This window comes from Neurospora tetrasperma, assembly GCF_000213175.1.
Source record: "Neurospora tetrasperma FGSC 2508 unplaced genomic scaffold NEUTE1scaffold_2, whole genome shotgun sequence".
Lineage (NCBI taxonomy): Eukaryota > Fungi > Ascomycota > Sordariomycetes > Sordariales > Sordariaceae > Neurospora > Neurospora tetrasperma.
This window is the reverse complement of record NW_009799100.1, coordinates 3,562,312-3,577,976: the sequence shown is the minus strand read 5'-3', so window position 1 is coordinate 3,577,976 and position 15,665 is coordinate 3,562,312. Positions and strand designations below refer to the sequence as shown.

The 15,665-nt window shown below is 53.1% G+C and overlaps 3 protein-coding genes across 3 annotated transcripts; all 3 read left to right on the top strand.

Moving 5' to 3' along the window:
• Positions 1 to 280: 280 nt before the first annotated feature.
• Positions 281 to 2,328, top strand: NEUTE1DRAFT_99623 (uncharacterized protein; the record flags this gene model as incomplete). The annotated part of the gene is made up of 5 exons (XM_009851382.1): positions 281 to 321; positions 752 to 874; positions 1,221 to 1,341; positions 1,430 to 1,588; positions 2,284 to 2,328. The coding sequence occupies 5 exons, from the start codon at positions 281 to 283 to the stop codon at positions 2,326 to 2,328; spliced, it is 489 nt and encodes a 162-aa protein (XP_009849684.1).
• A 1,661-nt stretch (positions 2,329 to 3,989) lies between these two features.
• NEUTE1DRAFT_60883 (uncharacterized protein) lies at positions 3,990 to 10,638 on the top strand (the record flags this gene model as incomplete). The annotated part of the gene is made up of 3 exons (XM_009851381.1): positions 3,990 to 4,686; positions 4,757 to 10,038; positions 10,111 to 10,638. 3 exons carry the CDS (start codon positions 4,379 to 4,381, stop codon positions 10,140 to 10,142), a joined length of 5,622 nt encoding a protein of 1,873 aa, XP_009849683.1.
• A 768-nt stretch (positions 10,639 to 11,406) lies between these two features.
• On the top strand, positions 11,407 to 15,588 carry NEUTE1DRAFT_79561 (uncharacterized protein; the record flags this gene model as incomplete). Its single annotated transcript, XM_009851380.1, has 2 exons — positions 11,407 to 11,734; positions 11,846 to 15,588. 2 exons carry the CDS (start codon positions 11,407 to 11,409, stop codon positions 15,505 to 15,507), a joined length of 3,990 nt encoding a protein of 1,329 aa, XP_009849682.1.
• Between the last annotated feature and the right edge of the window lie 77 nt (positions 15,589 to 15,665).

Genomic DNA, 15,665 nt, shown 5'->3' with positions numbered 1-15,665 from the left:
GGGGGGGTCAACCACCAGACTGGGCGATCCAGAGTGGAAATGCATGGAATGAATGGATTTCCATTCGCTACCTGTTGCTGCTGGGGCTGCTCGTAGGTGACCCCATCACCCACTGGAGAAGCCTGGAAAAAAAATCACCACATTCGCAGGGGATCGCGAAGAGAGCAACAACAGAACTCCGTGGGGGGGTGGAGAATTATGTCCGTACGGTGGTTTACAACACTTGCTGGGAGATAACACCAATCCCAATTCACTCACAAGTGGAGGAAGGATGCCCATGATGTACGGAGCGCCCGCGACAATCACCCCGGCCCGGTTTGGGTACGTCGATCTGGAACGTAATTACCAGCGAGATTATTCCCCGTCGGCCAAGAGGGAAGGGGGCTTGCTGATGGAAAAATGCAATTATGCGATCTTTGTTTGTTAAACTTCAGTTGTCCCTATTTCCGCTTTTGCCGACCGCCATCCTGCGGTGCCACAATGAGCTTCTCGTTCTTGGTGTCATCAGTCCATGTGTGCATTTCAAAACATCCTGCTACGTTTTCAGAGCCTTGCTCCTTTGTGAGGCGCTGTTGCACTGCTTCAGTTTGGTTGTATCGGGTGTATCAGGCCTGTTTATGGAACTCCGTCGTTCCCTTTTCCAGTGATTTTCATGCCAGGATCCGCAACCATTTTTCGCCTCAATGATTGGATCTCCCCCGTTGAGCCCTGAGGCCCTGTACCGCATCCACCTGATTTTGTGCTGAAGAAGGGAATGCTGGTCGAGTGTGAGATGGCCAGACTTGATCGACCCCAAAGCCTGCTTGGAAGGACGATGGTCAAATGAGATTCTCGCCTTTGGATTCTCGTTCGCTTACAGCGGCGCACTGCGTTGGTACGGGTCCTCCGTTCGGCGGAGTGCCGGACGGCCACGGGATGCTGGATGACAATCGGATACGAGCGCTCACAACACCAACTACATAACTGCAAGACTTGGGCCCCACCGTCTGCGGTCATTGTGTGTGGATAGATGATGGTGCACATCCTCACGCAGAGGCCGAGCTGAGAACCTCGCATTGGGAATGGCATGTTTCGCTGCGAATTGACGTCTAAAAGTAGGGTCCAAGCTCATGACTGGCTAGAGAATTCAAGAAAAGCTTATTCACAGCCGCCCTACCACGAGCACGAGCACGAGCCCGCCCGGGCGTTATAATTGTTGCATGTTACATAAACTAGACTAGGCACTGGACGTACGGATACATAGTTCCATTGGGTCTCGAGAGTCTGAACACGAAAAAGGGCTGGAGGGGTATCTCGTGTCTTGTCCGAACATCAGCGACATGTTACAAACATTCCCGTCCCGTGCGTTCGACTTGTTCAACCACCTCAGCGCCCGACGCAGCGGTCCGCGAATGTGTGCAACAAAACCCTCCCGCCTCGCAACCTCTAGGAAGTGGACAGCCATCAAGAACCATCGACAATTAAATTGACGACAAGCACAATGGAATACACGTCAAAGGTGACGATGGGACACTTGCACATTCTTGGAATCCAGTCGGCAATTAACCCAAAAACCGGGCATGATAATGAGACATGTTCCGCTGCCTTGGTACGTGGTGTATAATTGCGTGCCGTCTCGCTTTCATGACTGGCATCGAACAGACAGGAGGCCTCGATACAATGAATTGTCTCAGTAAGTAGTGACCTAATGATGGAGAGATATCGTCCTTGGCAGCCAAGGCAGATGCGGCGAAAAAAAAGAGACTCTCAAAGGGGGCTGCCCCTGCTCCACACTCCATGTGCCACCTCCAACCGGGTAGTTTTCTTTTTTTAGTTGTCTGTTTTCCTCTTTTTGCCGACCCCTTTTTGCCTGCGCCGCGTTGCATTGTCAAGCTCTGTTGGGGAAGAAACATGGGCAAAAACGATGTTGGACGGCCGGCATCGAACGGCCCTTCGTGTTGACGTTGCCTTTGGTCTTTTGGAAGTGGAAACACGAAGCCATCACCAAGGATTTATATGTTCTACATATACTAATACAAACTGAATGTACGGCCCTGGTCATTTGGTGGTTAGGTTGATGGGGGTTCCATATATGCAATCCTGATGGGATGTAATGTACATCATATGCGCCCCACGAAAATATCGGAACCGACATCAGGTCATGTGCATCACGCCGATTTAAACGTACCTAGAGCGGGAATGTATTCAGGGGCATGATCAAAGGAAAGCGGATGAACTCCCGGTCTTACCGCTGCACACTAGGGCAAACTAACTCAACCTATATTTTGGCACATTTTGGTGGAGGTCTGCAGAGGCGCGATGAACAACCGCGCTCCTTCCTGTTCCTAATGGCGGACACCCTCCTGGCAAAGCGCCCGAACGCACCTGCAGTAATGGCGGGGTCTTTGGCGGGGATCCAGGCACCTCACCTGGAGCTGCCAGCATTGACGGGAACTCCAAATTCTTCGCGCTTCTGTTCTGGGCTGTTCTTCCTCAAGCAAACAGACGGATCCCATGCTCATGCGATACCTTGTACACAGTTTCTATCAGTTCTTCGCAAAGATGTCGAGCCAACGAAATCAGTTTCATCCCGTCTTTACCTTTCGCGTTGGAAGCTGAAAACTGGTCACCGCATCGTCCACCCAATTTCCGAGGCTCGACACTAACAAAAAAGCGAGACTCCAAAAGGCGTCATACTTACCGACTACGCCGGACCGCGGCACACCGGCAGACGGTGCAACGCACAAACCCTACGAGGTGGTACCGCCAGCTGTACGCTACTATTTCCAATTCATACGAGGAGACTTGCAGCGCAAAGCCAGCACCAGGCCGGGGCCACCCAATCCACCCCATTGTTCCCCAACTCTCGTATTCCCAAGGGCACGCCACCCCACAGATCTTGCCGGGACACCTCACAAGACAAGCAATATTCATCCGCGACACCCTCAGGTAAAATACCTCTAGTCAGTGAGCCATTTGGCAACGAACCTGGAGAAGAAAAGAAGACGTGAAAAATGTTCCAAGGGGCCTGGTTCGGCGGTCCCTGACACCGACCACGTTCGTTAAGGTAGCGTAGAATGGGGCTTGCAGAAACCAACGAACCAACAGATAATGTCCTTGGCATCAACAGTGGAGAATGACCAGTGGGAGTGAGACAATGCACAATGCACCTAAATGCGATATTAGCATAGCAGCCGAATAACAGCATAGGCGGCTGAAAGGACAAAGCATGTCAATCAATTTTTAGTGTTTCTATCCCCCAGACAGGCGCACACACTATCGTATGCTTATTACCGCGGGCATGGGCCCTCGACTTCCGAAATCCAATCGAGCAATGCTGTCATAGGGCGTCCATCCGCTCCGGGGGGGCTCCTGGTTGCTGACCGCAATGGGCGAAGAACGGGCAAAAGAGAATTAAGCCGGGTCAAAGTGCCCCTGAGGAAGAGAAAATCCAGCTGTGGTACGTATATACACCGGCGTGATTCTGGAACCGTTCGACAGGGCTCCCAAAGAGGATCACCAGTTCGTCCCAAGAGTCAGGACAACACAGACCTGACCCAAATCTGATGGTGTATCCGATCGAAAAGATGTGCTCCCGCATCAAAAGGGCAGGCAGCCCATGGAGGCTGAAGTGGAACAAGTTGAAGCCTTTGCATTTCTTCGCCTTGTTCCCTTGTTCAGAATTTTGTAGATGTATGGATATCTTGAATCACGCACTGGCTTCTGGGCGTGGAGAAGCCCGTACCTCATGCTGACCAATCACATGCTGGACGGGGGCAGGTACTTCGTATGGATCCGAATTGCACTCCTTGCCCTTGCAGACCGCCGTAGCGCCGGCCTGAGAGAAAACATTGGAATCCCCTTTCCCCAGTCAACCAGCTCCATAGCCTCCATCAGACAGCAGGGCGACGCTGCCGGTGTGAACCTACCTACTACCTACCCACCGTTTTGTTCCTAGCCACGGCATCCATCGCTGTACACTACACGCTTCCCTCTTTTGCTGGGGATCACAGAAAGGTTCGGAACAGGCCTCGAGCGTTTCCAAGGAACGTCTGCTCAGTAGCCTTGTTGTTCTATCTTTTCTCTCCTCTCTAACGCTCGTTTACCATTGTCGCATCTGGTCTCTCGTTTTGCCTCACTGGCGTCACTGTTTCGTCCTGTATACACACCTAGCGCGTCGCATCGATATTTCGCTGAGGCAGGTTGTTCATCTGATTAGCATCGGACGACAGCTTCCCAATCACACCATTGTCAACCTTCCCTCGACGACTTGACAGCAAACTCCAACACTTCCCAGACGCCGACGACTTGGACGCTGTACACTTCTCACCAGACGACCTGGAGGTCCTATAGACATATCGAGTATTATACATACTAGTCCCCCAGCAGCGCGTTCATCATGGCGCTCAACCTTCCTCCCGTAGGGGGGACGGGTGGAGGGGCCCATACCCAACCTTCGTTACCTTCGCTGCCAACCCATCTTCAGTCGGATACACACTTGACGGCTCACCTGGCCAGTCGATTCCACGTCTCGCTACCGATTTCCCGACTTTCATCCCACGCACTCGTTTCCATCAACACATACACTAGCTCCACGAAAGGAGATGGCACGCGAGAGTCTTCCGCTATGGGCGGTGCCGAGGACATGGCCGAGAGGGCCTACATCCGTCTCGGTCATCGGTCAGAGAACCAGGCCGTGCTCTTCTTGTATGTTGTTGCCTTGTTGCTTTTGTCATACCTTGCGGCGTGACCTCGTTACTAACGGCTGAGACAATAGGGGTGAATCGGGTTCAGGAAAGACGACCATTCGTGCGCACGTCCTGACGGCACTCCTTAACAAGTCTTCAACTCCCCTTTCCAACAAGGTGTCCCTGGCCGCATATGTCTTTGACACGCTCACTACCACCAAGACAGCCACAACGCCGACGGCCTCCAAGGCCGGTCTCTTTTTCGAGTTGCAATACGACACAGCATCCACCACCAGCCCACAGCTCATCGGTGCCAAGTTGTTGGATCATCGTCTGGAAAGGAGCAGGATAGCGGCTGTGCCAACAGGAGAACGCAACTTCCACGTGCTGTACTACCTCCTGGCTGGTACAAGTCCCGCGGAAAAGGCCCATTTGGGATTTGAGGAAGGTACTACAGGGGGTAAGCGGTGGAAGTATCTGGGTCACCCCACGCAACTCAAGGTTGGCATCAACGACGCCGAGGGATTTCAGCTTTTCAAGACGGCCTTGAGGAAGCTCGAGTTTCCCAGGACCGAGATTGCCGAGATCTGCCAGATTTTGGCCGCCATCCTCCATATTGGCCAGCTCGAATTCGAGACAACATCGAGCACTTCCGCTACTGGCGATGACAGTGGTGGCTTCTCCCATGAGGGTGGCCAGATGGTTACCGCCGTCAAGAACAAGGATGTTTTGGCCATTGTCGCTGCTTTCCTCGGTGTTGGCGTCCAGGACCTCCAGACAACGTTGGGTTACAAGACCAAGATGATCCACAAGGAAAGGGTCACGGTTATGTTGGATCCCGCGGGTGCTCGTGAGAACGCCGATGAGTTGGCGCGGACCTTGTACTCGCTACTCGTCGCTTACATTATCGAGAACATCAACCAGAAGCTGTGCGCCGCTGAGGATGCCATCTCCAACACTGTTTCCATAATTGATTTCCCCGGGTTCCAGCAGCAGTCTTCCACAGGCTCGACCCTTGATCAGCTGCTCAACAACGCTGCTGCCGAGTCCATGTACAACTTGACTCTGCAGACCTTCTTCGACCGCAAGGCCGAGCTGCTCGAGCTGGAGGAGGTTACTGTCCCCGCGACGAGCTACTTTGATAATTCGGATGCCGTGAAGGGATTGCTGAAGCCTGGAAATGGTCTCCTTAGCATCTTGGATGACCAGACGCGCCGTCATCGCACTGATATGCAACTTCTCGAGAGTCTGCGCAAGCGCTTTGAGGGCAAGAACCCCGCTATCGAGGTTGGCTCGGCGACTGCAAAGTTGCCTGGCAGCAACTTCTTTACCGAGAACACCGCCGCGACGTTCACGGTCAAGCACTTCGCTGGTGAGGTCGACTACCCTGTCAAGGGCTTGGTGGAGGAGAATGGTGAGGTTATTTCTGGTGACCTCATGAACCTAATCAACTCCAGCAAGAGCAACTTTGTCATCCGCCTCTTCGGCCAAGAAGCTCTTCATACGGTTGTCCACCCGCAAGAGAAGACCACGGTGATGCAAGCCTCAGTCAGCTCTAAGCCGATGCGCACACCCAGTGTTCTGTCGAAGCGAGGACGCCCCGCTCCAGGTCGTCGCCTACGGGGAGAGAAGGCAGACCCGGATATCGCGATCGACGAGGTCAGCGAGTCGGGAGAGCCCAGCAGGAAGTCTAGCAAGGGATCGGAACAAGGCGCCGCGGCTCAGTTCCTCTCTGCGCTAGAAAACGTCAAGACAGCCTTAACTGCGCAAGGGACAAATTGCTATTTCGTCTTCTGTCTCAAGCCCAACGACCGGCGTATTGCGAACCAGTTTGATAGCAAGTGCGTCAGGGCGCAGGTCCAGACGTTCGGGATTGCCGAGATTAGCCAGCGCCTGCGCGCCGCTGATTTCAGTTTGTTCCTGCCGTTTGGTGAGTTCTTGGGCTTAGCAGATGCCGACACCATTTTGGTTGGAACCGAACGCGAAAAGGTCGAGATGGTTGTCGAGGACAAGAGATGGCCAAGTAACGAGGTCGCCATCGGCGCTACTGGTGTCTTCTTGAGCGAGCGATGCTGGATGGAACTGGCACAGCTTGGAGAGAACACTTCGACCTCGGGCCGTTACGGGTTGCCATCAGATAATGGTTCTACACCAGATCCGTTCAGTGATCCAAAGGAGCGCCTGATGCCCTCGACGAGCTCTACACCGCAGATGTACAACGACAAGAAGGCCGGCTACTTTGGAAGCAACGATGTGGATGCACGATCAGAGGCCGGCACTGCTATCGGCGCGGGCGACATGTTCAAGACATTCGAGACCCGTGAGCAGATGGCGGAAAAGGCCAATGAAAAGGATATGGCCGAGGTTGAGGTGTACAAGGACAAGCCTAGCCGTAAGCGCTGGGTCTTCTTGACCTATTGTTTGACTTGGTTCATTCCCGATTTCGCCATTCGCATCCTGGGCAAGATGCCGCGCAAGGACGTCCGCATGGCTTGGAGAGAAAAAGTGGCCATCAACTTCATCATCTGGTTCTTCTGCTTGCTTGCCGCCTTCTTCATTGTTGTTTTCCCCATGTTGATCTGCCCCAAGCAGCACGTTTACAGTCCTGCGGAGCTGTCCAGCTTCGACGGCAAGGGCAAGAACCCTGCCTACGCGGCTATTCGCGGTCAGGTTTTCGACATTGGTGACTTCGCGCCACGCCACTATCCTCGCCTGGATTCAAAGTCATTCACACAGTACGCTGGTCTTGACATTTCGGGCCTCTTCCCCCTCCAGGTTTCGGCTTTGTGCCGCGGTGTGAAAGGCACGATTGCGGACACGGTCACTCTCGACTACAAGTCAGACAACATCACCAACGCGGCCGCTGTTATCAGCAGCCAGGATAAGAACGCGCATTTCCATGATTTCCGTGCCTTCACCAATGACAGTCGTCCTGACTGGTTTGCGGAGCAGATGATCTTCCTCAAGGGCAATGGCTACAAGGTTGGCAACGTTGGTTACTCGCCGCCCTACGTCAAGCAGCTCGCTGGCAAGTCACAATCGATTGCTATCCTCGAAGGCCGTGTTTATGACATGAGTCAGTACATCAAGGGCGGACGTCACCAACGCGCTGCTCCTGGGAAACCCGAGCCCACGGATCCCAATGCCGTCAACTTCATGGATCCACTTGTCGTTGATCTTTTCACCCAAAGGGCCGGCGAGGATGTCAGTAAGCTGTGGGAGGCCTTGGATCTCGACGTGAACATGAAGGCAGATATGAAGCTCTGTCTGGATAACCTCTTCTATGTTGGCGACGTCGATACTCGTAACTCGACCCGCTGTCAGTTCTCCACGTATCTCGTCTTGGCCATCTCGATTCTTTTGGCAACTGTCATCATCTTCAAGTTCTTCGCTGCCCTGCAATTCGGCCAAAAGAACATGCCAGAGAACCTCGACAAGTTCATCATGTGCATGGTTCCGGCTTACACTGAGGACGAAGACTCACTGCGCCGTGCCATCGATTCCGCCGCCCGCATGCAGTACGATGATAAGCGCAAGCTTCTTATTATTGTCTGTGACGGTATGATTATTGGTCAGGGTAACGATAGGCCCACTCCTCGCATTGTACTTGATATTCTGGGCGTTTCGGAGACGGTTGATCCTGAGCCTCTCAGCTTCGAGTCGCTCGGTGAAGGCCAGAAGCAGCACAACATGGGCAAGGTCTACTCGGGTCTTTACGAGGTGCAGGGCCACATCGTTCCCTTCATGGTAATTGTCAAGGTTGGCAAGCCTTCTGAGGTCTCTCGTCCCGGTAACCGTGGCAAGCGTGACTCTCAGATGGTCATGATGCGCTTCCTGAACCGCGTCCACTACAACCTCCCGATGAGCCCGCTCGAGTTGGAAATGTACCATCAGATCCGCAACATCATCGGCGTGAATCCGACCTTCTACGAGTACATGCTGCAAATCGATGCCGACACCGTGGTGGCGCCCGACTCGGCGACGCGCTTCGTTGCTGCCTTCCTGGAGGATACCCGTCTTATCGCTGTCTGCGGCGAGACTGCTCTGACCAACGCCAAGGCTTCCTTCGTTACCATGATCCAAGTGTACGAGTACTACATCTCGCACAATTTGTCCAAGGCCTTCGAGTCGCTCTTCGGTTCCGTCACCTGTCTTCCCGGCTGTTTCTCCATGTACCGCATTCGCGCTGCCGACTCTGGCAAGCCACTGTTCGTCAGTCGCGAGGTCGTTGAGGCTTATTCCACCATTCGTGTTGACACTCTGCACATGAAGAACCTTCTTCACCTTGGTGAGGATCGTTACCTTACAACACTGCTTCTCAAGTTCCACTCGGCCTACAAGACCAAGTACATCTTCGCCGCCCACGCCTGGACAATTGCTCCTGATACGTGGGAAGTTTTCCTGTCCCAACGCCGTCGTTGGATCAACTCTACCGTGCACAACTTGATTGAACTCATCCCGTTGAACCAGCTTTGCGGTTTCTGCTGCTTCAGCATGAGATTCATCGTGTTTGTCGACTTGCTGTCTACGGTTGTCCAGCCCGTCACCATTGCCTACATTGTCTACTTGATCGTCTTGGTGGCGCGTAATGCGACTGTCGTGCCCATGACAGCCTTCCTTCTCCTTGGTGCGATTTACGGTTTGCAAGCTATCATCTTCACTCTGCGTCGCAAGTGGGAAATGATTGGTTGGATGATTCTCTACGTTATCGCCGTTCCCGTCTTCAGTTTCGCCCTTCCTCTCTACTCCTTCTGGCACATGGACGACTTCAACTGGGGTAACACTCGTGTTGTTGCTGGCGAAGCGGGTCAGAAGATCGTCATCTCGGACGAGGGCAAGTTCGATCCCGCCAGCATCCCCAAGAAGAAGTGGGAGGAGTACCAAGCTGAGCTCTGGGAAGCTCAGACCTCTCACGGTGGCAACAACGACGATATTCGCTCCGAAATCTCGGGCTTCTCATACGCCACCAAGAACCCCTACAACGTTGCCATGTCCGAGTATGGCGGCGGGTACAACTACGCTAGCCGCCCTGGTTCGACCACCGGCTTCCCTCTCGGAGGTTACAGCGACAAGACACATCTGCCCGTTAACAACGGTAGTCGTATGTCTTTCGCCAACTCCGACATGTTAATGGCCGGTAATCGCCACTCCCAGTTCAGCGGGTCTCAGTTTATGGGCCGTACTCCCTCTCAGCAGGAGCTGGAGATGACCAACATGGCGGGTATGCCGAGCGATGACGCGCTGTTGGCGGAGATTCGCGAGATTTTGAGGACGGCGGACTTGATGACGGTTACCAAGAAGGGAATCAAGCAGGAACTTGAGAGGAGGTTTGGCGTCCCACTGGACTTGAAGAGGGCTTACATTAACAGTGGTATGTATTTTTGTCTTGCCCTGATTGATCAACTCTTGTGAGGAATGATGGCTAACTCGATGGTGAAAACAGCTACCGAAGCCCTCTTGTCAGGCCAGCTGTAGTTGCTGTTTGCCGTTGCTGTGATGCGTTGATGTCGTTCATACGTATGAACTACGAACTACGAACTCGACACTTACGGGGGAAATGGGTTATTGAAGGAACTTGAACAAGACTTTTTGGAAAGCATCTCACGCTCGCACCCTTGCTTTTTTTTTGGCATATCAGTTTTCTCTCACTTTTCTTCTAACATACTTATGGGAACATCATCAATTTTGGTCTAGAATAATCTAATATGCATAGTATTCAGCTGTCGAGGGGGGTTTGGAAAATCAAAAGACTTACGTCTATTTGTTGGTGTGTTTGTTAATTTGGTGGTTCGTGGACCAGCGTTGCTTTTGTTATTGTTGTTGTTGTCGCTTTATTATGCATGCTTGTTGTGCCGCTGTAAAGAAGCGAAGAGGTACATAGCTCATGTGTTTACTGAATGGACATCGAATAGTATTTTGGAAGCCTTTGTGTTTGTTAGCTCTACTTTGACTTTTTCGACGAGAGCTGTTGCGGTACGAAAACGTTACTTGACTAGGCCCATTGCCTCCTCGTAAGTGTATATGCATCGCCGACTAAGACCTTGCCCAGGTCGCTTCCATTGTGGACAATAAGCCCACCTACAGGGGAAGGCAGAACCACGTCGTTGAAACTTGTGAGTCACTCGGCCTGACTGACAGCCGTGACTAGGGATGTTTTCTCCATCTAACATGGGTTGTGTTTCGCAAATTTGCAAACTTTCTCCGAAGTCAAAGGATGCCGAAAGAGTCAACAATTGTGAATCGAAAACGGCAACTGCGTGGATCAAGCCATTAAGTGGGTTCTGAGTAGTGAGGATACAGTTCAGCCTCGGTAAGTTGTGTGATGTTCACGGAGAGGTTGGGCAGTAAGTAAGCATTGCGGGGCTTCAGCATTGATGTCAGCAGGAAATCATGGGGATTGGTTTCACATAAGCCCAACGACGACATGAAACGGCCAGTGTGGCTGAGAGCGGAATACGAACACTGTAAATGGTGCTTTCTTGTTTTTGTTGTTGATATAAACAGCATTTCCCTCAGTTAGTCCGTCAGTCAATCAGTCAGTCAGTCAGTCAGTCAGTATTCTTGCGGGATAAGTCCATTCGCAGCTACTTTCCTGTTTGTCTACCCTGTTGTGTTTTCCTTGCAGCAAGCCAACAACAATCAGCAAAACCACCCAAACCGAACCAAACCAAACCAAACCATCAAAGCATCATCCAACAATCATCTCACCTACGACAACTTGGAAAGAAAAAGAAAAGCCATGGCGTCCACGGTTCCCTCCCCAGAACCTGCTTCTCCTCCTCTTGCTGGTGCTGCTGCTGCTGCTGCTCCAAAACCATCCTCATCAACATCACCCTGGACACCACCCCCTCTCTCATCCCACAACACAGCCCTCGCCATAATCCCCCCTCCCCATCTCTGGGCCCCGATCAATGCCCTTCGCTCCCTCTACGACAAAGCATACACTAAATGGCCACCGCACATCAACCTCGTTTACCCCTTTGTCGAGCCAGAGCATCTGGAAAATACAATGGAGTTGGCTCCGTGGGGGATTCTGGAGGGGAGGAGAAAAAGAAATGAGGCAAGGGGTATAAGGTGGGATGAGGGGGCGCAGGCATGGACGGGGGGGCCTGATAGGAAACAGTTCGGACGATGCCCAGGAGGAGGAGGTGGGGGGCCAGTGTTTGAGGAGGATAAAGTGAGGGTGAGGTTGGATGGGGTGGGGGTTTTCGAGCACCGGAAGCATAATACGATATATCGGTGTGATGAAGAAGCCGCCTTCAACCTCACAAGCACGACGTCGTTGTCAAGACTGAGAGCGGAAATACTTGGGGAATTGGGATACCACCAGCAGGCTGAAGGCGAAGAAGGCAAAGAGCAGTACAAACCGCACATGACAATTGCCCAATCTGAAGACAGCCGATCCTCAGCACACAAATTCCTGGTGGAAAAGGTGGGATTGCTGCCGACGGTGGAGTGGGAGGTTGAGCAGGTCTGGGTGTTGGTTAGGGATCAGAGCGATGGTCCTGGTAAGGGGAAGATGAAGGTTTGGGGCACGATAAACTTGGAGGAGCAGGTGGGATGTTCGATACATGAGAATCCGGTTGATTGGGAGGAGGCTTTGAAAATGGATTTGGGGTGGGAGGGGAGGGAGAGGGATGTGGAGGAGATGCAGAGGACTTGCAGGTTTGATGAGGAGAGGGGGGTTTGGGTGAGGGATGGTGCTGGGAAGGAAGAGGAAGAAAGAGAGGAAGAGGCAAAGACGCCAGAATTGCTAAGCATAGCATCCTGGAATGTCCTCGCTGATTTCGAGCACTCCTCTTCTTCAACCACCGATCAAGAAGCTCGATACCGCCTCATCCTCCGCAACCTCCTATCTCCCAGCGCCAAAGCAGATATTCTTCTTCTTCAAGAAGTCACCGACTCTTTCCTTTCTTTCCTTCTCTCCCCCTCCAACACATCTCCCGAATCCCAGGCCTTACGACACCTCTACCCTTACGTCTCCCACCCCCCTCCCTCTCAACCCGATGCATCTCCCCTCCCCAACTTTCTCAACCAAGTCATCCTGTCTAAACACCCCTTCTCCTGGTCTTGGCTTCCGTTTGCTAGAAAGCACAAAGGCTCTGTCATTGCCCGGTTCCCTACCATCCACGGAAGCAATCCTGATCAGCCCCTCGTGCTGGCAGCGGTTCATTTAAGTCATGGACTGACGGACATGACTGTAGCTGCCAAGAAGGGAGAGATCCAGCGGGTGATTGGGCATCTGAAGGAGAAGTTTCCGCAGAATCCGTGGGTGGTTGCCGGGGACTTCAATTTGACATCCTCAAGCTGGACTGTTGAGCAAGCTGTGAAAGCTGGGAAGATTTCCCGGGAAACAATGGCGACACTGAATAGTGTCGAAAGAATGTGGAAGGAGGAAGAGGGCCTAGGAATGGAAGACGCTTGGGTGGTTGGGCGTGCAGCTTTGGGAGAGGGATGGGCTCAAGAAGAGGAGGACATCATGGACGACATGGACGAAGAAGGGGAGGATAATAGGTTGTTTTCCGGCGAGCAAGGAGCTACCTACGATCCGACAAGGAATGGTGTTGCAGCCAAGATGGTGGGTAGTGGAGGCAATATGCGGCCGCAGAGGTATGATCGGATTTGGGTCAGGGGTCAACAGGTGTTGAGGATCGGGAGGTTTAATCGGTTTGGATTCCTCAAGAGTAATCAGGAGAAGGGAGAGGGGCATGAGATGGGGCAGTATGGGAGTGATCATTGGGGGGCGAGGTGTCTTTTAAAGGTTGTTCAGCAGGAAACCACTGAGCAGACTGAGAAGACGGCTGAGGAAAAGAGCCGTGCCACTACGTTAGAAACGTCTATCAAGCTGGTAAAACCACTCGACGGCCCTCTCTCCGAGCCAGGATCGCTGAAAGAGGCCATGGCCGAGCTCAACATCCTGCCTTCCCAGGAAGAGACAGACAAGCGCAAAGCAGCTTTCCAAGCCCTCAAGGCCATCCTCCTCGACACACCTCCCCCAAGTCAGTCTCCCCAGCCATCAACCACCGACCTTACTACCACCTCCGAGACCCAACCCCGATCCAACCAGCCGCCCCTAATCATAACCCCCGTCGGTTCCTTCGCTCTTGGAGTCCACACCTCTTCCTCCGACATCGACGTCCTAGCCATCGGTCCCTTCTCCACCACCACCTTCTTCTCCCTCGCCATCCAACGTCTCCGGCGCGCCGCTTCTTCCCCCCTCTACTCCCAGGAATACCAACCCAAAATCCTCCGCCGCATCTCTTCCTCAACCGGCACCATGCTCGAACTCTCCCTCTGCCAAATCAAATTCGACCTGCAATACTGTCCTGCGGCACACATTGCTTCCCACTGGCCTCGCATCTTATCTACAGCACCGCCTGGAAACGCCGTCTGGTCTTTGCCAGCGCTGACGCTGACAAAACTGAAAGCGGCCAGGGATCTGGATTATTTGCGGCGGACGGTGCCTGACTTGGCAGTGTTTAGGCAAGCCCATAGAGCTGTGAGGAGCTGGGCGAAAGGTAGGGGGGTGTATGCCCAGCGGTTTGGGTATTTGGGGGGGATACAGATCTCGGTGATGTTGGCGAGGGTGTATAAAGCTCTTGCGCTTGGGGCTGGGGGAGTTAGTGGTGTTGGGGTGGAGGAGTTGGTGGCGAGTTTCTTTGAGGAGTATGCTCAGTTTGATTGGGAGAAGGATATGGTTTATGATGAGGTTTGTCCTTGGTTTAGGCAGAAGCGGGAAAAAGGAGGGGAGAAGGAGGTGTATAAACGGACGGGGAGGGAGGCAATGGTTGTGCTTGGGTGGTTTGGACCGGGACTAAACACTAGCGGGCAGGCGAGTGTTTGGAGTGTTAGAACGCTGAAGGAGGAGTTTAAACGGGCGAGGGACTTGTTGGTGAAGGGAGAAGTGAAGAGCTGGAAGGAATTTTTGAAGGGAAGTGGTGCAGAGGAGTTCTTGACGGGGTACAAGAGCTATGTCAAGGTTGATGTGCAGTATTGGGGACTGTCGTCGTCGAAGGGAGCGCAGTTTGTGGGCTGGTTGGAGAGTCGGTGCGTGATGCTCCTTGTTGATCTTCACAGGAGGGCACCAGGGGTGTATGTCAGGATGTGGCCTGGACGCTTTGTCGAGGCCGACGCTGCCTCTCAACAAGCCGAAGATGACGAGCAGACAGCCACCGAAGGAACTGGACTCCGCGACTACCAAGCCTCTTACCTCCTGGGCCTCGACGCCGACACCACTACCAGCAAAGAAGACCTCAAACTCGCTCTCGGCGCCATCCAAACCGCGCTTCAACGCTTTGAAGAAGCCATCCGGTCAGATAAGAAGTACTTTGACGCCTCGAGCAGCTGGATGAGCGCCAGCATAGTGAAACGCTCCGAACTGGGCAACCTCCAACTCGACACTCGCAACGACTGGGTAGGCGAGTACACTCCTGGCGAAGACGAATCAGACTCTGACCCTGAGGACGACGACGAGGAAGACGCTTCATTGCTTGAGGACCTCGATGAGACCGCTCCGAAGAAGAAAAGGGGCAAGAACAAGAAGCCGATAGAGGAGACGCAGCAACCAAGACTGGAACCAGGCCCGAAGCTTCGCTCGGCAGGGGACGTGATGAACAGACTACGCTGGGACTCGGCCATCGACAGTTCTGACTACGTGGTTGGTTACGAGGATCGGTTCTTGGGAGTAAAAGAGAGAGCGCTGAATATGTGGAAGACGGAGCAGACGGATGAGGAGTTCATTCCGCAGCATCGCATTGTGTATTTCAAGAGGAGGAGTGATGGACAAGTGGTGTGGGATCGGAAGACGAAGAAGGATGAGGTTTTTGGGAGTGGGTTGTAGATGGATGTATTCGAAGATGTAGTGTTGTAGATTTCCAACCTGCAGTATCATTTATGTCTAAGAGAAGTCCGTTGAACATACATGACATGCTAGCCAATTCCTTCCTCTGCCCCCAGTCTTCCTCAAAGTTGCCGAACTCCACGCACCGCATAAGTGAC